Genomic DNA, 23,749 nt, shown 5'->3' on the forward strand with positions numbered 1-23,749 from the left:
AGGAAAGTCTGGTGGAGGCTACGCCCGGAGTAATCCACCTGTCGTGATGAGGAATGTGCGAAGTTTTACCCCAGCGCCCTGACGGCTCCCGTGCTGTGAGATGCCCTTCTACAGACACCGTACAGATCTCATGGGTATTACATCATACCTCTGCCGGCCTGCTACACGTACACAAACTCATGCAGACCTACCCTACACAACAGCCGGCTGAGGAAAAACAGCAGCAGCGAGAACTTCATTGTCTGGTAAGGGCCTGGTCATGGTCTAGGCTTCGTCGTATTTCTGACGTGTTTGGATGTGGCTTTTATGGGGCTTTCTTTTTTTGTACTGGTATCTGGCTCCGGTGAAGCCTTCCTGTTAATTTGACGCTGTCTTTGATATCTAGCTGTTTGAAAAAGATTGTCGTACATCAAAGATGACTGTGCGTTCTGTCATCTGTCATCATGAGTCTACCACACGATAATCGTACCGCGAATGTGACCCAAGACATGCATTTGGTGGTGTGACTGTGACTTAGTGCCTCCACTCCAGATTTCCTGTCTGTAGGTCGCTGCCTCACATAAATCACCACATCCAGATCTACAGACGATGTGAGGTTAATCAGTCATTCACCGCCGTGGGTTGAATGACCAGAGGCGGTGATTATTTTTATCAACATCTTGCCTTGAGAGTCCCGCATTATCGCATTCTCATACAGCGTCTTTTGCACGTAATCATCGACCCAGGGAGGGGTATACTTAATTCGGCGTGAACGTTACAGATGCCAGTAGTGTGACAATCAGACGCAAATCCTCCCAACTCACGCCGCGCGAAGAGTGGGCCACCAAGAGGCTTTGTGTGCCAAAGCGTTTTAAGTAGGTAATCGGCTCTCAGACCGGCTTACGTGTGGCAGTGAGTGGACGTGCCTGGCATAGCTGGCGACCCAGCTGCAGCCTGAAGCCTGACGTGTCTTTTCGCAGAGAAAAGTAGAAGAGCCCACAGTTCGTGAACCTTACCATTCCAGCACTGCAGAGGATGGCGCACCAGAACGGGGAGAACTCCCTGACGAGAGAGGAGCTGACGGAGCTACAGATGGCCTTCCAGGAGTTCGACAAGGACGGGAACGGCTTCATAGACCGCAGAGAGCTGCTCAACGTCATGAGGTGTCTCGGACTCAACCCGTCTTCGATGGAGGTAAATTTCTCGACCATTCTTTAATCTCTAACATTGTTCTTACAAGTAATCCATTATGTCTCCAGCAGGTTTGGTTGAAGTAGATTCTGTAGAAGTGTTGGAATTAGGGCCTTTCACGCGAGTGCACCGTGCGAGTCTATAGTTTTACAACGTAATACATACAAAAACTTGAACTTTGATATTATACAGTAGTAACGACCATCTAGCCCTGAAGCCGAATAACATGTTTCTAATATGTGTCACACATGAGTCAGGAAATGACTGAACAGTTTTGGGTCACTGTATGCTTACTCCGCTATTTTCAGCGACCGGCTTGTTCTGGGTAAATGCTGGAGGTTTGTACTAATGACAGCAGGCAAACAGTCGGTCATTAGTCACCAGAAAACACGCGTGGCTGTTCCAGGAAAGGGAAGAAGATACAACAAGATGGATGTTTCATAACAGACGTTTGAACCATATCCTATATATTTGTGCTCAAAGCTTGCCATAATGAGCATCAAATACAATGTAACCTCATCGGGTACTTCATGGTTTTGATGAAGAGTGTGAACGGCGTGTCTATACAGTATATTGCACCCATCCGACTTAATTTCAGGGTGGCAAAGCAAAAAATATTCTGGACGAGGAAATCTGTCCAATATTGACATTTACTGTCATTTCTTTAGCACATCGTTTCATACTTGAAGCGTTTGAAATAGCCCCCAAATGCTACGTGAGGAGCCTTTTTTTGTAACACCAATTAATAGCTAGAACCAGCCTATTGCTACGATACGACACAAGCAACCGTTTTCCGTCAGCGACATCACATCATTTGTCTCGCAGGTATCAGTATGCTATATATGGAATAGTGCTGATTAGTCTTAGTACATTTTAAAAATTAACTAACTTTAACTAAATTCTGAATTATATTTTGATGTCTGATTCCTACATTGGACCTCCAATATTACAGATATTCTCCCCTTCATCGTATTGACCGGCTACTTCTTTTCAAAACAACCATCGGTCACAGAAACAGGAGTTGGCTTTAATTGTAAATGTCAAATCTAAACACTCCTGAAGGCTTAAATGGTTAATTTCGATGTTGAAAAGACAAGCGGCTTTTTTTGTGCTAGCTAGAAAGTTTGACCTTAGCATTATGTTTATCTTGGCAGAAATGAATGTAGAAACAGTATCCACACATCGTTGGGGATGCCGAGTAAATATAGCAGTTCTACAACTGAGCAAATCCTGCCATTTTCCCCAGACAGCCCATTATCACAGGCTTATACTGATCCCTGCTTGGCCATTAATAGTGCAGAAATCATCAGGGTCACCACTAGTGGTGTGTGAGGGGGAAACACAGTCCGTACAGCATATCGAAACATCAGCTCAATCATATAGGAAGATATTGAGGCTTAAAAGGGATTAAAATCTCATTTCTGTAAGCCTTCTTTTCCGATTTTGTCTCACGGGATGAATATAAAGGGCGGGAGACAGGAAGAGGAGCATAGCGCTCCACAACTCTCTAGAAGTGTATGTAAGTTATAGGCGATGATTGATAAAGAACACGAGCAACTCGAGCTCAGCTCCCATGGCACCTAGCCATGCCTTTATTCGAGTTCGCATTCTGGTATAAAGTTATGTACAACACTGTAGGAAGATATAATCACAATGTAAAATGACTGAAGTTGATATTTTGTCCAGGACAGATACATAGCGCTAGAGACTAATTCCAAAGAAACTGCATTGCTTTTATCACAAATGTGGCAAACAATTGTATTACATTGTGTCACTAGGGTTATGCGCTTACATTCAGTCCACACATCCCATCTCAAACATTCTTCTGCGCCAGAAAGTCACAACGGTATCCCCTCAAATATACAAAGAAAACATGGGGTTGGCCGACTGTAATTTCTAGAACAGCTGACAACAGTAAACAAACCTTACCTTTGACCTCAATTTCTCGTGTATACATCCGCTCTGGGCAGGCAAGACCAAACTACTCAGATCTGTCATGACGCCCGCAAAACTGGTGGTAACAAAATTTAGTAGGAAAGTTTAGAGTCGAACTTTAGACCCTTCCTGTTCCTTCAAGCCCCAGAGTCTTCAAACTGGACCAAACGTCTCAATAAAATTTTAAAAGATATAAACTAGGGACTTAAGATGCGCAATGGTGACGTCAGCCCAACAAACTAGTACGTCATACTAGCTGTCAAAGTGAGGTATCTCTGCGATCCGTGAACACGGTATCGTTGGTAATCAGGCAGCTATCATCTGGAACTAATGGCCTCTTTTACTTACCATGTTATCGCCGATACCATGGAGTGACCTGATCTGCCCCTGGTGGAGATAGCACAATTAGCCGGGGAGACACCGGTCCGGCTAGCCTTGTCATCAGACTTTGGACGGTTGACACTCATTAACACATGATGCATGGAACTTACCTTTTTTCAGGCACTAAACACATTCTAATTGTTTGTCACATTTGAACCCAAAAATGTCTCCCTTGTGGTTAGAAAATTAAAAGGCTATATCATGTGACATCATATTCTACTCAGCAATGATTCAGAATTGTAAATGATTTGCTTGATACGTTGACGTACGAGAAGGTAGTAAGTTTTGACGGTTTTCTTTAATTTTGTGTTCACACTATGTACGAATAAATATCTATAATACATGAAAATGAAATTTTAAAAGATAGCCATTCCCCACCACCTTTCCGCAGGTAGTGGAGATGCTGGCCTCCGTGGATGAGGACGGCTCCGGAACGATCGACTTCGAGGAGTTCGTCATCCTGATGACCACGAAGCTTCCGGGCGCCACGGACGTGAGCGACCCGATCCAGGTACGGACACAACCTTCACTTCCGGTCTGGCATGTTCTTATATGGTGTTTGTGCTTGTGACATGCGTTACAGCCGCCATGCTGATTGGTTGAACTTGGAAGAGTTGGCAAAACTAATTTGCATGAGTATAGTTTATTTGTATCTGACATCACTTACTCATGTACGTATGGGTCAGTTTCATGACTTTAATATTACTTGTGCAAATTCAAATTTGAACACATATGAACACTTCCAGGTTTAACTTCCCAATATGGCGGACAACAATAGTCACGTGAGTGCAAACGCCTTATTACCAACAGCATCATCATTTCTCGAAATGTCATCCTTCAAGCTGTCGGGTGCTCATGAAGTTAACAATTGACAACAGTGAACAAAAAATGACTTACTAATTCATAAAGATAATATCCAAAAAGCCATGCCATCATAGGATTTGAATGACGTTCTCTGTTGCCGTTTTGTGTGAACTGTGATTCTTTCCCAGTGCAGCAAATTAACAAAGTATTTTGACGTAACCTAGCGATGTTGTGACCATCGTACATCAGTCATCATCGTTTATCTAACAAATGTAGAAGATATTCACTGTGGAAACAGAACTTTCAGAGGAGCAGGGTTTTAAGCAACATATATGCAGAATAATCAACCTTCTCCTTGCTGCCTAACTTCGTATTCTATTTAGAATTGGAAGCCAAACAGCTACTTCAGTGTGTGAAAGGTTGAGTCAACATAAACGGCGTTTTTGTAGCATTTCTGACACGGCCGTTGCCTCGCTTGTCTCTTCCTGCCTGCGATAACCGGCAGTGCTAGCGGAAGCCTCTTGTTTGAACAACGGAAGATGGAGACATGCTGACGTTGTTGCCAAATTCTTTACACTTTTGGTAAACAATCATGTCTTGATATGCCGGCGACCTCTGCTTCTCCAGGACCCACAGTGACGCACATTTCGTTATCAGCTCATCTGCATACCTTATGCTAAGGTCACATTTCCAAACGGATCCGACTGGGCTGTTTGCGTGATCGAAAAATAATCAAGTCATATCAACAGACTGAATGTAATTAACAACATTTGAAGTAAATACAATTTCTATGACAGGTGTAACTGTTCGTAAGGCGTTCAGTCTGTTTATGTTATGTGTAGATTACCATGCGTTGTCACCAATGTTTTGGCAATTACCAACCGAAGTGTCATTATGTTAACCGTCGCAGAAGGAAACACATTACTGTACTTTTGTTTCTTCTTCGTCTTCTGCAAATACATAAGGTCTATGGACCAGTACGGCCGTCACTATGGTATGGTGACACCCTGTGGTGTTGACGCGGTTACATTTATGTTGTCAAGTTGCAGGACAGATGTAGAGTTGTAGGAGCTGATCGCTAAATATATGAATGCAAGAATAAACCGAGCAGAAGTTGGTTAGACTAGACCATGTGAAGGTACTAAATATTACCTTTCTAGTTCATCGTCATATCCACATTACTCCGCAGACCCTGTACAGTTCGGAGATCCTGCGGGAGGCGTTCCGTGTGTTCGATAAGGACGGGCTGGGGTACGTGCACGAGTCGGAGCTGCGCTACAACCTGACGCACCTCGGACACAAACTCAGCGACTCGGACGTGGACGAGCTCCTCAGGCACATCGACATCGACAGCGACGGGCAGTTCAGCTATCAGGACGTCGTCAGGAAGCTCTGCATTCAGAGGAACTTCAAAAACATCGACCCCAATGCCAAGAGAAAGAAAAGCAGGAGCAAGACCAGCTTGACAAAGAGCAAGGAGACTCTGGTTTGATTGACAGTGATTCACCTGACTTCAGCGTTGGCTTTTTTATCTATCTAAAAATTCAGCTTAGGTTTATTCGAATAAAAGTTAATCTGTTACGATATATATTAAATGACATTATGAACATTTCAAAATCTTGTTGATAAGAATTTTACTTTTATGCATGCAAGAATTTGGCTTTTTTGCATAGCACTTTATTATCATTGGTACATTCATGATTCAGAATTGTGGTCCATAACTTCCTTCTTTAGATATATAGAGATTGACTGAAAATATGGTATAAAAATACACATAATAAAGTAGATAGAAAATAAAGATTAATCAATAGCATTGCACAAAAGTACCGAGTATCCTATATAGTATACATGGCAATGACCTCAATTGTTGTAACAGATGACAGTATGAAGCATGAATACATATTGATTTTGTGACATGTTTTACGATGCAGTATATTCAGGAATTAAGGTCCTTGTTGCACAAGATAATGTTACTAATTGTTCATGTATACATCTAATGATATTACGCACGATTATCACATATAAGATCCTTGACGATGAAGTTCAATACAGTGTTTGTTACTTCTACAGTTGTGTCTTACTGAACATACATCGTCATGTTGGTCATGGTCATGTTAATGGAGATTGTCATATCTCCATTAAATAGTTTTTCTAATTTATTTTGTTTTATTTTGTCTCATCCATTATTGAAAGGTCTATCCTTTAGCAGAATACCTTCTTCTTATTACATTAACATTTCATCATTCATTATGCAAATACACTCCACATTTACATAATGTTATTACAATAATTGGTATCTGTTAATGTCCCATCTGTCAAAGATTACATATGTTATATATAAACAAAGTCCCATTTAGTAAAACACTGGAAGTTTCTCATTAATTAGCAAAATTAAGGCCTTATTTTTTTCACTTTTTTTTATATATTCCGAAACATGTAATCACAAGACGTGGTGACAGCACACTCAAGTTTTTTCAACTTATATTAATGCCGCCACCAACACAGGGACAGTACAATACTCATTTACACCTGAGCGAAGTGAGGAAAGTCGTGTAAAGTGCCAAGGGCACAAGATCGGTGGCATGTCAGGACTCGAACCCGGGGCCTCTGGTTCCGAGTCGAGAACGCTGCCGCTACGCCACACGACCACAGGCCTTATTTGCGCAAGTTTGTCTGCCTAAGCTACTAACATGAAAATCCATTGTTTACTTCTTATCCTCTTTAAAAGGTTTTACCAAGAACACCTTTTCAAAATATCAAGACCATGGCCTTTTCAGAACAAAAGATACAACAAGAAAGGTGTAAAAAATACACCTAGGCGACGAATTGTATATTATGTAAATTAGGGTATTATCAATTTAATTTATTTTTATTATATGTACGAATTGGAATATTCACTTCATAAGCTACATGTACATATATGTGCCTGGTTAGCTACATGTCGGCGATCGACCAATATCGGGTCCCCATTCTTAGCTCGGTGTTTGTTGCTATTGTTTAGATTTAATTCCAATCTTTTATAAATATTTTTAAAGGGATATCTTATGTTTTACAAACATTTCAAACTTGTTCTTAACTTCTTAAGAAATTTCCGTAAATTACAAAACTTTCGAAATATTTTTGAGTCCGCGTACGATATTTCCAATGATTTCTAAAGAAAGGCAACTCGGTTCTACCATTTTTTTTAATTTTTGTAAATGACCCGTGACGAAGTAATTTGCACATCATGCCCGTAGCCAGGATTTTGAATGGGGGGGGGGGGTTCTTTCCACTGCTTGAGGGGACATCGAGTGCCGAAGGCGCGAGGTTCCTAGGGGGGTCCGGGGGCATGCTCCCCCATAAAATTTTGAAAAATGAACCTTCTGAAATGGCATTTCGTGCATTTTTGAGAGGATTTCCAAGAAAAATCAGAGATAAATTTTTATTCAATGACAAAGGGAGCAGTTTTCTACGATTCCAGTCCATCTTTTCAGAAAAATCTTGGACCTTTACATAAAAATGTGGACCGAAAAGTGGACCTTTACATAAAAAGTGGACCAAAAAGTGGACCTTTGAGCCTTGTGGGGGGTTCTTCCGAACCCCCCGAACCCCTCCTGGCTACGGGCATGCACATCAACACGAAGCGTTCTGTGAGCCAAAAATAGGTATCGTTGATGAACCCTGCGGCGATCCTGCCGTCGGCGAGCACTCGACACGATAGCGGCCAGCCATTGATACTGAAAAACAGTGCCAAACCGTACGCTGCTTTTAATAAATCTCAAACTCTAGTGAAACATCAAATCCTTTCTGTTGTACCATGGTTGTACAGTCCATCCATATTTCTTGAGATAAAAATAGGTACCCATTCACAAAAACGCTTGTAAATTCAAGGATCTTTCTCGCACAGTATTACGTAGATCTATTACACGGCGCCGAAACATGTCAAAATACACTCCGTCTTCCCTCTCGTCAAAAACGCCGTCCGTGCAAGTCATGTGTGCTTCCAAATAAGGAAGTCCGCGGAAACCGCTGGCAGCTCGGGCGATCGCGATCTTCGGCCTGCATCGGCGCGTGTGACGTCATGATCGGGCTCATTTGTATGCAGGCGTCTGCCTTTTGACTACACGGACTACAAAGGACGCCGCCAGAGAGCGTAAACCCAGATGCCGCGGGTGAAACTGCACATCAAGTAAATACGAAGTTTGGCTGGTAAAAAAAAGAAATTAAAAGTAAGATCTCAGTTGATTGCCACTTTCGAAATTTTTGCAAATTATGACATGTTCGAAAACATGCTACTCAAGTACGTACATTTTTATAATAATTTCAGAATATTTATAATATTTTCAAAAATAAAAACAGTGAGAAACTAGAGGTCGGAGATCTCATGTCTTCGTCAGAGGTACATCGTTCTAGAGAAATTAACATGTCGTATTCTTCACTCTTTTTAATAATCAATTTGGTCTAAAGAACAAAAGAATCTCTGTACTATTTTTATGGTACAGAACACCCTGAAACGGTTTGCCGCAGATTATACAGATGCGTCGTCACCCGTGTTAGCCACACCCCCCCCCTACGTTATTTGAGTTTGGACTGTTACTGGAAAAAAAACGTTAAAGAAATTCTTACTGTGTTGAAAGTGTCACGACAGCGCCGCAAAATATAATAAGACTTGATGTTATAAAGGAAAGAATCAGAACAGGGTGACTACTGCTGTTTTGTTAATTTGTCTTTATGACAAATAGAAGACTTGTTTCTTGTGTTCTTTGTGTCCTAACATTTGTACTTCTACAGTTAGTATATTCCAAATCTAGGCATCTCGTTTTTCGGCCCTTCGTGTTTTTATTGCGCGCTTGCCTTAAATTTAAGGTAATTAGATTTAAGGTCTCCAGTGGACGTCATCCATAGCAATTACTTGGTGTGGCCGTAGAAAATAACCTGACATATGTCCAACCTATCCTCCCCCTGTTGAAGTTATAGTACAATCCCTCAATGTAACGTCATTTGATCCCATCCCATTATGGGGTTCCCCAGCTATATCCAGCTGTCGGCTGTCTCCAAGCAGATGTAGGTGGGGATTTCTAAACACAAAAGGTCCTATTACGGGGACATAACGACTTCCACGACTCTCATCTTTGAACTCAATCTTGGAGACCACCACAGTAACAGGCCTATCGAATTTCATTAACTTCCATCTACACATACAAAAGTTATCCTGCTCACAAGAAAAATTAACAAAATGCCCCCTGTAGTCACAACAAAACCCCCCACGAAGCTCAGTAACGAACTTAACCTTGGTCCCAACAATAGTAAGCACCACAGCAAGAATTATAATCAACATTTTACAAATACTTGAGTTATCTTGCTAACAAGCCACAAACACAAAAGGTGCACTAACGTGACGCACGGACCCCCCACGAAGCCGAAACTTGTACTTGGCTTTGGCCTCAACAGCGGTAATCTGCCTGCCAAAAATCATGGACGTCGAATCATGCCTTCCAGAGTTATATCGCAAAATCCGCAGTTCCCCACACTCCGGCGAGACAATTTCATAGTCCTTCTGACGAAGACAAATATTAAAGGTACTATTTTAAAAAACACGCGGTGACTTGGAATGGACTCTATAAGAGCGCACGTACAGCACATGAATCCAGATAAAATCTATCAAAAGTTGTAAGACAGAAAAGGACATACTAGTACTACTTGTGATGAAAGCTCCTTGTATAAAGTCAGTAGGAACAAAGATCACTGGATACCGGTACGGTGATCATTATCTAGTCTACCGAAGCGATCCTTTTCTCCACCGCTGCAAATTTTACATGCCCGGTCAAGCGGTCGTTGACCTTATATAATAGAAAGCAGGACAATATAGTTTACGTGCGCTCTGGACTCTGGATCGATACGCAAAAACCATATGTATATCATATACATTATCATTATGTGCATAACATAGCATGGTCTGTCGCTGTGTGTATATTCTGTAAGGGTAGGAATAGGCTATCAAACCCAAACCTTTTCGCAGGTACGGGATTGTCAGAAAAATGTTTATGAAAGCCGTTATGAACCTACCCTGGATGCCAAACTAGTATCGGGCCGTTAGCCGTTTTCCTTCGGCAGCCGAGAGCCCTTCGCCCGCCTGCCTAAATTAGCGCTACGGAGGAGTTGAGCCCGATGGGAGTTGGCTGGCCCTAGAACTTGTTGGTCCGGCCAGCCAAACTCTCCCCGGGCTAGACTCCCCCGTAGCGGTAATTTACACCAGCGGGCGAAGGGCTTTTGTGGCCCGGACAGCGAGTTTGGATTCCAGGGTATTATGAACCCCCAATGCTACAGATATAGGCCTGGCGTGCTTGTAGGTGCTTGTATTATATCCTGGATGCTGTCCGTGCGCTGGTTCGCAAACAGGCCACGGTCACGAGGTCTGGTTTATAGATGTGTTGTCCGCCACACACGTTTGCAGGGACACCAACATGCATCCAAGGTTGATAAATAAACAAATAGAGTGACCACAGGTACACTCGCCAGAAACGTACAGAACGACCTTATAGAGGTAAAGTTGATCCGCGAAGATCAGGCGGTTCCACAAGTGTCATGTGTTGTTGTTCTGTCGAATTGAACGTGTTGCGTACGAAAGACCAAAGGTACAACTTCAACAAGGCTTCATCGGGTCAGTTTTCACCGTTCAAAACCCATTTTCACCCTTCAAAACCAAATTTTCACCCTTCAAAACTCAAATTTTCACCCTTCAAAACCCAGTTTTCACCCTTCAAAACTTAATTTTTCATCGTTCAAAACTCAATTTTTCATCCTTCAAAACTCAATTTTTCACCCTTCAAAACCCAATTTTCATCGTTCAAAACTTTTTTTCACCCTTCAAAACTCCAATTTTCACCCTTCAAAACCCAATTTTCATCGTTCAAAACTTTTTTTCACCCTTCAAAACTCAAATTTTCACCCTTCAAAACCCAATTTTCACCCTTCAAAACTCAAATTTTCATCGTTCAAAACTTAATTTTTCACCCTTCAAAACTTACTTTTCACCGTTCAAAACCCAATTTTCACCCTTCAAAACTTAATTTTTCATCGTTCAAAATTTAATTTTTCACCCTTCAAAACTCAATTTTTCACCCTTCAAAACCCAATTTTCATCGTTCAAAACTTTTTTTCACCCTTCAAAACTCAAATTTTCACCCTTCAAAACCCAATTTTCATCGTTCAAAACTTTTTTTCACCCTTCAAAACTCAAATTTTCACCCTTCAAAACCCAATTTTCATCGTTCAAAACTTTTTTTCACCCTTCAAAACTCAAATTTTCACCCTTCAAAACCCAATTTTCATCGTTCAAAACTTTTTTTCACCCTTCAAAACTCAAATTTTCACCCTTCAAAACCCAATTTTCATCGTTCAAAACTTTTTTTCACCCTTCAAAACTCAAATTTTCACCCTTCAAAACCCAATTTTCATCGTTCAAAACTTTTTTTCACCCTTCAAAACTCAAATTTTCACCCTTCAAAACTCAAATTTTCATCGTTCAAAACTTTTTTTCACCCTTCAAAACTCAAATTTTCATCGTTCAAAACTTTTTTTCACCCTTCAAAACTCAAATTTTCATCGTTCATCGACTCGTCCCCAGGATACTATGGTTGGCTCTTCCCAGTATGCTTTGCGCGGAGAAAATGCGGTCTCATTCCCAGGGCAGTCAACTACAATCGCGAACACGCTAGTGTTATTCGCTGCAGTCTCGCCGTGCCCAGAACGTAATTTTATATTATATCGGACGCTGTGGAAGGAAAACATTTCCAACTCCCAAGCACGATTTTCAACGGGCTGTTTTTGTAAGTTAGAATGGGGAGGCCGGGGCCGGGGGCATTTCTAAGTACTTTGACTAAGTTAGAGCAGTTTTTTCGTGTTTATAAATTATGTTGTGGACAGAGTCCGACAGACTGTTGTTGGTTTCTTGTAACCCCAAAACCAAGGAGGCTTGTATTTAACCTCCTTGCCAAAACTTACTGCTCCATTGGTTTTGGAACTACTTGTATTTGTTTTGAGTGGCGGACAGACGTATATTTTCCGACATAAATTCCCAACTATTTTCCACTGACACAGTTTCTCCAAATTGTTACATAACTGTTTGGCTCTGGGGAACTTTCGGTGGAGAGGCAGCCCCATTCACAGTTTGACCACAACAATTCAGACGAAAAAACCTAGCCGTTTACTAAACTTAGAGTAAAAGTAGAAACACTCCCCTCCATATTTTAATTATCCGGCCGCAAGGCAAAATATGTAAGAAACAGGAGGAGACAGTAAAAACCCCACTGGTCCCGGGCCGGGGTTTGAACCCTCAACCTCCCGGGCCCCAGTCAGACACTCTAACCTCTCCGCTAAAAGGTCTAGACCCATTGCCGGATCTGTTGGTAGCGCCTATAAACCCCCCACTGTTACAACAATGCAACAGACAGCATATAGGATGATATATTTGGGGAAGGTAGGATACCGGTAGTTCACAACAATTTGAGAAGAGAGAAAGAGCAGGGTGGAAATGAATAAGAAAAGCCAAGGAAAGGTGAGAAAATCTGTGCACATTAATGAATGAATTACAATGAGCTCTATGCATAAGCAACAAAATGTGGGCTACGAAAAGTGTAATAAGTTTGGGTCAGCAGAAGCTGCAACTTTAGAATGCAATGTGTAAGATAAGCTAGTGATCGCGCCAAACAGTTATGTAACAATTTGGAGAAACTGTGTCAGTGGAAAATAGTTGGGAAGTTATGTCGGAAAATATACGTCTGTCCGCCACTCAAAACAAATACAAGTAGTTCCAAAACCAATGGAGCAGTAAGTTTTGGCAAGGAGGTTAAATACAAGCCTCCTTGGTTTTGGGGTTACAAGAAACCAACAACAGTCTGTCGGACTCTGTCCACAACATAATTTATAAACACGAAAAAACTGCTCTAACTTAGTCAAAGTACTTAGAAATGCCCCCGGCCCGGCCTCCCCATTCTAACTTACAAAAACAGCCGGTTGAAAGTCGTGCTTGGGTGTTGGAAATGTTTTCCTTCCACAGCGTCCGATATAATATAAAATTACGTTCTGGGCACGGCGAGACTGCAGCGAATAACACTAGCGTATTCGCGTTTGTAGTTGACTGCCCTGGGAAAGAGACCGCATTTTCTCCGCGCAAAGCATACTGGGAAGAGCCAACCATAGTACTAGTATCCTGGGGACGAGTCGATGAACGATGAAAATTTGAGTTTTGAAGGGTGAAAAAAAGTTTTGAAGGGTGAAAATTTGAGTTTTGAAGGGTGAAAAATTAAGTTTTGAACGATGAAATTTGGGTTTTGAAGGGTGAAAATTTGAGTTTTTAAGGTTGAAAAATTAAGTTTTGAAGGGTGAAAACTGGGTTTTGAAGGGTGAAAATTGGGTTTTGAAGGGCGAAAATTGGGTTTTGAAGGGTGAAAATTTGAGTTTTGAAGGGTGAAAAAAAAAGTTTTGAAGGGTGAAAACTGGGTTTTGAAGGGTGAAAATTGGGTTTTGAAGAGTGAAAATTTGAGTTTTGAAGGGTGAAAATTGGGTTTTAAACGGTGAAAATGGGTTTTGAACGGTGAAAACTGACCCGATGAAGCCTTGTTGAAGTTGTACCTTTGGTCTTTCGTAAGAGCCCAAGTTGTGACCGGCAAATTCTTCACCCAGTCATATCCATCCGCAGATCCTTTCTTTTTTAATAAGCAACAAAGTTGATTCTTGTTTGATTACGACATCCCTAATAATTACTTAGCGGTGTCAATGATTTTAGAATTAAAGAAAATTCTGCATCGTCCAATTATAAGGGTGACATAAACTTGTACTACTTTGTGTTGTATGGATTTTTTAGTGATACGGTAGAGGGATGTAGAGGATATGTATGTAGGATTTGCGGACATCCTTTTCATTGAAATCTCCCATTCATTTTTTCTGTTGGAACTCGACGGGATCCCCTAAAATAACCTTGAAATAGTTGTATGACACGCACTACGAGTGGACTAGCTCCATCATTCAGTTTAGTTGGCCATTAATTTCCACCATTTTTCTATCAGAATAAAAGTAAACAATTTTGTTGAACACAATTTTTTTTGTGGAAAAACGTACTAAGAAATTGGAAACTGGATCAACATACAGTGGGTATTCTAGGCCACTTTTCTGTCCCAACCACAAAATACACTTGTGTCATCATGGTAACATCATCGTTACCATGGCAACTATTCACGCATCGTCTGATCCCCCTCTGCAACAGCTTTCCTCTCGTGTCGGCCAGGTGAGAACAGGTACCCCAAAACCAACACCTATTGTCTCAGGACGTCTGGCGGAGTAATCACCGAATCAGATCCCTTTCGGTGGTGGTTAAAAGACAGTATAAAATTGGCCAGCCAGTATCCATTAGCCCTGGGTCCCAGGCCGGATTCGAACTCACGGCTCCCGGGCCACGGTCAGACGCTCTAACTGAGTGAGGAGCTAAAAGGTCTAGACCCGTCAGCCGGGTCAGTTGGTAGCGCCTATAAACCCCCCACTGTTACATACAGACAAAAAGGGGCCATATATAAAAAGCTAACGGTCATTCCCCCACAACCTCTGCTTGGAGGCTCGCTTCAATGGGTTATCAATAGGTGCGTGTGACTTTGCCCGGTAAAGTTCTCACCCCCACAAATACAGTATCTGCTTGAAATAACTCGCTCCATTTTTTTGTAATACTAACAAAAATTCTTAAACCTCGTTGTTGAACATATTTTACGTTGATTCTAAAGGAAAGGTTTTGCGTTGTGACAGTAAAAAATGAAGGTAAAGATTTGTTTGCAGACAGTGGAAGGGGGTGCAGCGCTTTGCAGGAACAGCCTGCGAAGTTTTGTTATGAGAGTACCGCTACACGAGCGGGGAAGAATCGTGTGGCCAGCCATGAGAAATTACACCTAGAAACGGAGACTTTAAGACGCGGATCGACATCTTCGGAGGTAAGACGTTGTTGCTAAGGGTCTTCTGAGGAAAGTCTGTGCAAAATTACGCGAATTGCGTCGAAGTTTTAGCTTTTTTAGCGACTTGTTGCTACGTGTTGTTGCATAGCGTGTAATACGAACCCCAGTTGGGACGCTTTGAGGGTATGTAAGGGAGTTAGTACTTCCATCTTAAAGTGGTATCTTTCACTTTTCTTTGTCATACCGTGTAAAATATTACAGATATACATTTATTAAAATCATAATATACACATAGAAAGGTGGGATCTAAGAAACTAACAAATATGAGTTTGAAATCGCGATTTGCCCATTCAAAATATGGTATCGTGGAAACCCCCGTAGAGGTCTCAAAACATGGAGGGAAAAGCAGATCGGACGACTTTTTTTGCAGAGTAAGTTTTTTCTCTCTTATTTTTCGTCTGTTACCTCAGATTCTTCTCAGATTCGGCTCAAATTTGCTAAAGTGTAAATTTTCCATCACAACTGTGAAGACAAAATGGAAAAATTGTGTATTTTTTGTTGAGAAAAGAAGTTTGAAATTTGTGTATTTTTTTTCGAGGGGGGAGGGGGGTTGGGTGACAGAAATTTTACTTCTTTCCATTTCCAGCGCGTTTCCTCCATATAAAGTTCTACTGTACATGCCACAAAAATGCCATATTTTACGAGTCTTGATTAAAAATGAATAAGTAAAGGATATTCAGGAACAGTTTCTAAAACATACAAAAACGGTGTTAGAAACCATAACGGTGTTAGTTATAAATGCAAAGAATTTATGTTATATCTGTCTACTAGTAGCATTGTGTGGATGAACAGTAATCAGTGGCTAAAAATTGAATTCATTACTGACATATGAGTTAAGAGTTGGACGCAAATTGTCTAGTAAGAGTGTTACACGAACTGTAATGAGTGAGAGTGTTCTGTGCTATATATATAATATGGGTGATGTAGCTATCAGAGGGAATTGCACATTAGGCATAGCCAGTGATTTTTCTGTTTTTTTCTCTAAAAATGAAAAAGGCAAAAAGGAATATTTAGATCTGCATATGTTTTTTACATGTATACAAGTTACTTCTGCAACTTGTGCAAGTGATGTTATTTATCCAGAATGAACAAAATGTTTTGCTTAAAAAGTTTCTCTTTCTTAACCTCCTTGGTCTTCATATTTGTATTCAGTTTTCCAAGGTACAGTGATAAAGTCAAACCCAGACACTATATATAGCTAGTTGGTTCAACTGGCCTGACAAAAAAGTTCGCTTTGTACCAGAAACCAACAAACTGAGTTGCCTCTGCCCAAAGGCAAATGCCTCTCATTGCATTTGGATTAGAGTGTGAATGGTGTGATCTGCCTGCTCAGTGCTAACACATTCCTGATTAGCCATTTGTACCTGCGTGATAACAAAATGCATGGCGGTAATTTCCTGAAATGGCTCGTTTGTGTGAAGTGCATTGCCTCCAAGGTCATTTACACTCTGTTGTGATCATATTATGTTGGGGAGGGGGAAACCAAATATGTCTGGATTTTGTAAAACATTGAAGTGTAGCATGGAAAATCTATCAATCAGACGGTCTGACCTATTACGTTTGTCTTAGATTGGTAAATACGTTTTTTTTGAAAACCCACATTAGATATTGTCATGTACAGTCACATTGCTTGTGTATGAATCGAGTAGCATAAAATTGCAAACCTCACTCAGAATTAAAGATAATACTGGTAGAATAGAATTCCATTATAGCTAGAATATAGCTTTCTCTTGTCATAGTATGTTTGCTTTCTCTCAGACCTGTAAGATGTGTTGTCTTTGTGTAGTATGGTCAAATGTCTATTGTTGTCAACTTTTACATAAATTATGCAATGATCATTAGAATTCCTATCATACAAATTACATTATGATAACTTTCAATGCATTTTTATCAATGTTATTGTAGTACTCAACATGAATGTAGACTATCAATGCTCAGACTGCCATTATACCAGAACTATCCCCCAGGTCACCCTGTGTTTGCTCCAGCTAAGACCTTTGAAGTGTGTCGGGATATGTAACACCCCTGGAATGTTTTGGTTCACATTCCAACATCCTGATCCAACTTCCCCTGGTACTAAGCACACTCCTCTCACATGCACACCGAACCCTGACAGGAACAATTGAGAATCACCTGGGCCGTGTATACCTGTCTGTCACCTGTATCTCACCTGTAACGTCACCTGTTAACCTGGTGGTCTTAATCCCACCCCATGTTTCCTCCTAATTAAATCAGGTCACCCGCGTTTAGCGGGTTCACAAAGCAACTTTTGAGTTTTTATTTCGGTAGGTTTTACACAATGCTGGTGTTTGAAAGCTGCCCTTGACTGTGAATGCCTGACTGAATAGTTGAAATTTTTCTGGAGTGAGTTAGTTGCCCGGCACACCCAAATTGTACAGTGTACGCATGGTGTGCATGTCAATGCATCAAGTTGATTTTCCGAAATAACAAGCTCTTGTTCAAGTACTTTATCAAGTTTATGGACACTGTGACTGACACAAGCTTTTGTCAGCTTTCATTATGAAGTGGAAAATTGTCTTTGTGGTAACCAGGTCCGTTTATTTTGTCCAAAACTATGTTCTAGTGGACCTAAAGCAAAATGAGCTGATTTCCTTGACCCAATCCAAAAGGACCTACACACGTATGTGTCAGTCTCCCTATAGATAACTTGTACACCTGTTTTTAAGCAAACATAACAGTGAAAGGAATCAAAGGTTTCCAAATAAAGGAAACTGTGTCGAACTAACAACTCCCAACCAGGATGTCTGCTTCTGTGTATTCAGGTTCTGCCCAACTTTATGCTTTTGTAACATTTCAGCCTTGATGAGGGAACCCCTCTGTGTGATATGTTCAACTTGAATTCTTCAGCGTCAACCCCATATATCTTTGCTATATGAAGTTCTGCTGCAGTTCCATAGGAAGCAGCCAGGAGGTCCATCATTGAACTTGACCTGCATTTTTCCCAACCCGACTTTTTGTACATACGGTACATACGACATACCAAATATTATAAGGATTAATTATTCAATTCAGTCCAGTCCACAACATATCAAGTTATACTGTCTACAAACAAGGAAACAGCAGTTGAGAACAAAAACATAACCTTCTAGTTCTTGTCAAATGTATCAATCCAAGTGCGATTAGTATAAAAAAAGAATGTAGATAAGAGTTCATCACCAGGGTTCACTATTCTGCACTTTTGACTCCATTATTCACATTCAGGTGTATCAATATTCCATCCAACAACTTGAACAAGGCTACAGCCCTGTACTGTGTACACACCTGAGGGAACTCAGCAAACAGCAAGTTTATCCTGTGTTTGGTTTGCGATAAGTGTACAAAGGAAAGGGACTTTGTACTTGTGGGGGGGTTTCTGTCGTTTGATATTCAGATGAACCACAACAAAGGTTTCTTATGGCTTTACTTCACTTTAGCTGGACACATTGCACACGAGTAAGAAAATTTGTCATTGCAGTATAGTACAAATTCATATATTAGATCTTAGAGTTTCCCTAACTTTTCCTGCAAGAGCGAAAAGATGTTATACAAAACTTCACTGTTTGTGTAAGAAAATGTGAAGCAACTGTGAAAATTACTTGTTCTTCAGCAAACACTTAAAAGTGATGTATGAATACAAATGCCAAGAATGGAAAGTCAAGCAGTGCAGATGTTTCTGAATCTTTCTTAGTCTTCCATCGAGCCAAAACACACAAACTAAATGTCAGGGTGCAAGCCTCACAGCTCCAGACGTGCAAATTTACTCGGGTGTTCTTGTACAAATATTGTGGCTGTCTGCCTCCATTGTCAAGGGTTTTTAATTAGATGTTAATGAGTTAGTGATGGGCCTTGCTGAGAGAGGAATTGGTTGTTTGGGCAGCTGTTGAGGATGTTTTGGCCTGCAAGAATAAGAAGTTCCTCAACATACATAAGGAACACATAATAAATCTTGAATTCATGACACTTCAAATATACAGCTAGTGAGCTACTGTACTAAAATAGACTTATTTCATGTGTGAATAAGACAGTCACGTTTCCTCCTACTGTCAAATAATACATAAAATAGAAGATTTCCAAGTTGTACATGTAAATAAATTTATATGACCTAAATATGGAATATCATAAATAAAGGGAAAACATCCAGTTCAGTTCACAACACAATGTAGCAGTTTAAATGAAAGATGATAGGAAGCCCAAATTTTGCTCACTTCTGTATAGGCCAAGGCATTGCTATTAGTATAAAACCGTAAGAAATTGATGATTTTTTAAAATAAACCAGCTGTATTGAAAGTTAATGCACTTATAGTTCGTAGTTAGTTCTTACTTCCTGATTCTGGACAAGTCTATTCTGTAAGGGGGTGAACAGGATGTTGTTTGCTAACAATAGAAGCTGGCTGGCCTTGTTAGTTCAGGTCACTTCCCATCTTTGTTACCTTTTTGGGAACTATATTTTAAGCGCTGTGTTACACCCATTGATGAAGGTTAACATGTACAAATACAGCTGTCAGTAGGGGATGAAGCATTAACACTGTGGTGGGATGGGTTTTGTAGGGGAAAATCATTATCATTTTGCTTGCAGCATAGGGGATGACATTGTGTTATCTTGTGATACCTCATTCCTGTTTTAATGTTTTTTCACTATTAGTTTAATGGGACAAAGACTCAATATTCTTGTTTTTGCTTCTAAGCTTTTGCCTCAAAGAGGCACAAGGCTGGTTGCACCAAAAGGCTGGGAAATTTGGAATTTAGTAGTCAAATGTTTGATCTTTGAAACTAATTTTGATCTAGAGGTTTTTTTTTTACACAGGACATGAGAAAAGATCTGGTGCTTTTGACAGCATAGAACTCATCATCATCATCACTATGGCAACGGTGTAGTAACCATGGCAACCACCGCAGTGCCAAGAAGATCGGCAGGTCCGAATGGGAGCGTGGGGCGCAGGAAGGACCATTCCTCCCACCGTAGCAGCTACCCTCCGCGTAACATCAGCGGAACAAGAAGTCCTGTGTACCTCCCGTCTTCTCCCGTCGAGGACGACGTTTTTACGTTCCCGGACACCGCGAGCACGCGCAGCGCCCACAGCAGGAGCGAAACCTCCCTCCTGAGGAAGCCCATCAACCACCAAGGACCCTTGAGACACAGCCAGGGCTCCTTGAGACCCACCCAAGGTGTCCTGAAGTTTGCTCAACAGCCTGCACACCTCAGCAAGGGTCCTTATGAGTCCTGGAGCACGCTAAGGACAAACCAAGGAGCGGGCACCAACAGCGTTTCTTCTTCAGTTCCTCCAAGTTCCATCACGTACCCGAACTCCTCCAAGACGTCACAAGTCTCTCAAGACCTTGTAAGAAGAGATACCCCAAACTTTGTGCCAAATAAGGTGATTCATCTTTTACATTGTGTTGCCTTCCTTACAGAAATAAGTTCTTTCGATTGACATTCCACATTTCCAGGAGTAGAAGTCACAGTTCAACTTCAAGCTTCCAACCTTTGAGATTTTGAGAAGAATTTTTCAGTTCGTAACACTCTCATGAAGAGGTTATTCTTCCAGTGAACCAGCAGCTACTATGCATGAAAATGTCTTCTACTTATTCCAAAGATGAGACATCCTTTACAGAAAATACTAATTTATCCTAGAAATTAGATTTTTGATGTATCGTTATTTTACTGTATTGTATGGTTGTATATGTGTCCTGGGGAGAGGCTTTTCAAAATAAAAAGATTTATTCTCCTCCTCAGCACCATGACCCGAGAAGTCCGAGAAGACTGACAAGGTCTCAGTCTCCTCCTGCTCCAAGATCCATCTCCAGCTCCACAAGACGCTCCCCGAGTCCCAAGGCTGTCTCAAACTCGGGAAGGAGCTCCTCCAGTCCCAAGGAGACCACCAACTCCTTGAGACACGTGTCTCCGAATGCGGTGGGAAGAAAGAGCCCAGCACCCACCAATGTCGCTGACAGGAAGGGGGCGGAGAAAGGATGTGAGTTGATTTTCTTTTGTTTATTTAATTTCATTTTATTTATTTCAGTTTATTCTGTTTTATTCGCATTCGTTTTTTTTTTTAGAATTGGGTGGAAAGCAAAAGGAGGGCACTTTTTTCTCCTTCCTGGAAATATGTTAGTTAGCAGGTGATTGTACATATCTGTATCTTGGATTGTTAGAGGCAGCCTTTAAAAAGATCTGTGAACTGTTATGAAGCTTGTATTAGTAATAATGAAATATTGTACTCCCTCCATGTCTTCCACAGTGCCTAAGATGCCGGCATCTGCTGTGGAAGTGGTCTTGAGAAAAAGAATCTGTTTCTTATCAGGTGGGTGTGTTCATGTCTGAAGATGTTATTTGTTACAAATGGTGTAACCAGTAAAATTCTTGTAGTATAAAATACAAGTACCAATATGTACATGTAGAGCTGGAAATATTTTTGTCGCAAAACTTTGTTTAACAGTTTTGAAACAAGTGGACTAAAACTGACCCTTTTTCTATGTTTAGGAGGGCGTGACAAGAGAAGAGGTCCTATCATCACCTTCCCCACCCACCCCACACCTGTAGACTTCTCACCTGAAGAGATCGGCCTGAATGTGGCCTTTCTAGCCTCAGTACCCAGGTATGTGGCAATGTTACAACTTGCAACATTGTAGCATTGTAATGATGGTGCTGTAGTACTCAAAGTATGTGCATTGTTTTGTGCAAATGTAGCAATACTGGCGATTATGATTTGCTGTGTGAAATGTCACATTGTGATTTTTGTTTCATGTTATTAGCCCTGAATCCAGATCTCGTGGCTTTTCTGTTATCATCGACGTGCGAGCTCCAACATGGAGAGCCAACAAGAGCCTGGTCAAAGTGTTGCAGGTAAGTCTTCTTAATTCCAAAGTATTCATAAATGATACAAGAAAACAGTTACTCAAGCAACTTGATAGATTTTCAAAAAACTGTCTGACATGTCAAGTAGCATCCACCACTTTTCGTCAGACATATCTCACAGTTTAAAAATACATCCAGTTGCTTAAATAAATGTTGTGTGCAACTTGCTTGAGACCTTTGAAAATTTGAGATATGTAGCAACACAATGTAATTTGATGTTCTTGTTTTTTTATTCTCAGCAAACCCTTGGTCGTCAACTGGCCCAGGTGATCATTGTGAAACCCGACACCTTCTGGGACAAGCAGAAGACCAGCTTCCGTTACCGTAGCGACAAGGCAGAGGGCGGATACGAGGTTCGTTCTGTCAGATTATGTCTTGATTTTACTTTTTTTTTACGTACAAAATAGTAAGGGACATAGCTAAGAATTATGATGGAATTCCTGTAAAAAAGTTTGGATATGGATACGTTCAATTAAATTTCATACATTTTTTACAAGTTGTCATAATTTTAAATGTTTCTTCTCTTCTAATCGTCTTTCCATGTCCCGCCTGCAGACTATAATGGTAACGGCCTCCAAGATATTCCAGTATGTTGACCAGGACCAGCTCACTAAGGACCTAGGGGGGACACTTCCGTACGACCATGATGACTGGGTGCAGAAAAGACTGGTGAGTTCAGTAATTGGGGCAATAGGGGCTTATTGTCAAATGTTTGTAAAATTACTAAAGGTGATTTGTGTTTCTGGTTTTCCAATTTTGTTCTTGTGGTACCACACGTCTTGTTGTAATCTTCCATTCCATTCTTTGTTACTGTTTGTTTGAAAAATTGAATAAAGAGATGATGAAAAAGAACAATTCTGTGAAAACGCAGCTTCTGTCTGACACAATCATCATGCTCTGTTAATTCTTATTTAAACACATTCATACATCTGGTGACCAGCCCCTCCAACTGCCACTTGCTACATAACGTTTACATGTATGTTGACAGGACATGGAGAAGTTTACTCGTGACTCTGCAGAGATGTGCCAACAGTTGGACCAGCTGGAACATGCTGTGGACACACATCTCCAGTTCTTACTTGAACTTAAAAACATACATATATATATATGGTGACCAGCTCCTCCAACTCTGTCCTGCCACTCTGCTACATAATGTAATATGTGTTTGACAGGACATGGAGAAGTTTGCTCGTGACTCTGCAGAGATGTGCCAACAGTTGGACCAGCTGGAACATGCCGTGAACACACAGCTCCAGTTCTTACTTACACACATTCACACATATATATGGTGACCAGCCCCTCCAACTCTGTCCTGCCACTTTGCTACATAATGTAATGTATGTTGACAGGACATGGAGAAGTTTACTCGGGACTCTGCGGAGATGTGCCAACAGTTGGATCAGCTGGAACATGCTGTGGACACACAGCTCCAGTTCTTACTTAAACACATACATACATAAATATGTCCTGCCACTCTGCTACATAATGTGATGTATGTTGACAGGACATGGAGAAGTTTGCCCGTGACTCTGCGGAGATGTGCCAACAGTTGGACCAACTGGAACATGCCGTGAACACACAGCTCTAGTTCTTACTTACACACATTCACACATATATATGGTGACCA

General features: G+C 41.0%; 2 protein-coding genes across 3 annotated transcripts; both read left to right on the forward strand.

Annotated features, from left to right (window-relative positions):
* On the forward strand, nt 1-6,591 carry LOC109471966 (calmodulin-alpha-like). Of its 2 annotated transcripts, none has more exons than XM_019771516.1 (4): nt 1-245; nt 1,004-1,173; nt 3,878-3,997; nt 5,480-6,591. In XM_019771516.1, the coding sequence occupies exons 2-4, from the start codon at nt 1,015-1,017 to the stop codon at nt 5,780-5,782; spliced, it is 582 nt and encodes a 193-aa protein (XP_019627075.1). In that variant the 5' UTR covers nt 1-245; nt 1,004-1,014; the 3' UTR covers nt 5,783-6,591. The 2 variants fall into 2 exon arrangements, with proteins under 2 accessions (XP_019627075.1, XP_019627074.1); XM_019771515.1 differs by having other exon boundaries at nt 960-1,173; nt 5,480-6,590.
* An 8,547-nt stretch (nt 6,592-15,138) lies between these two features.
* LOC109471936 (guanine nucleotide exchange factor DBS-like) lies at nt 15,139-23,725 on the forward strand. The gene is made up of 9 exons (XM_019771448.1): nt 15,139-15,245; nt 20,071-20,641; nt 21,001-21,238; nt 21,506-21,568; nt 21,748-21,862; nt 22,020-22,110; nt 22,362-22,475; nt 22,678-22,791; nt 23,627-23,725. Exons 2-9 carry the CDS (start codon nt 20,147-20,149, stop codon nt 23,708-23,710), a joined length of 1,314 nt encoding a protein of 437 aa, XP_019627007.1. The 5' UTR covers nt 15,139-15,245; nt 20,071-20,146; the 3' UTR covers nt 23,711-23,725.
* Nucleotides 23,726-23,749: the final 24 nt, after the last annotated feature.

Source organism: Branchiostoma belcheri, unplaced genomic scaffold (genome assembly GCF_001625305.1).
Source record: "Branchiostoma belcheri isolate BF01 breed outbred unplaced genomic scaffold, Haploidv18h27 scaffold26, whole genome shotgun sequence".
Classification (NCBI taxonomy): domain Eukaryota; kingdom Metazoa; phylum Chordata; class Leptocardii; order Amphioxiformes; family Branchiostomatidae; genus Branchiostoma; species Branchiostoma belcheri.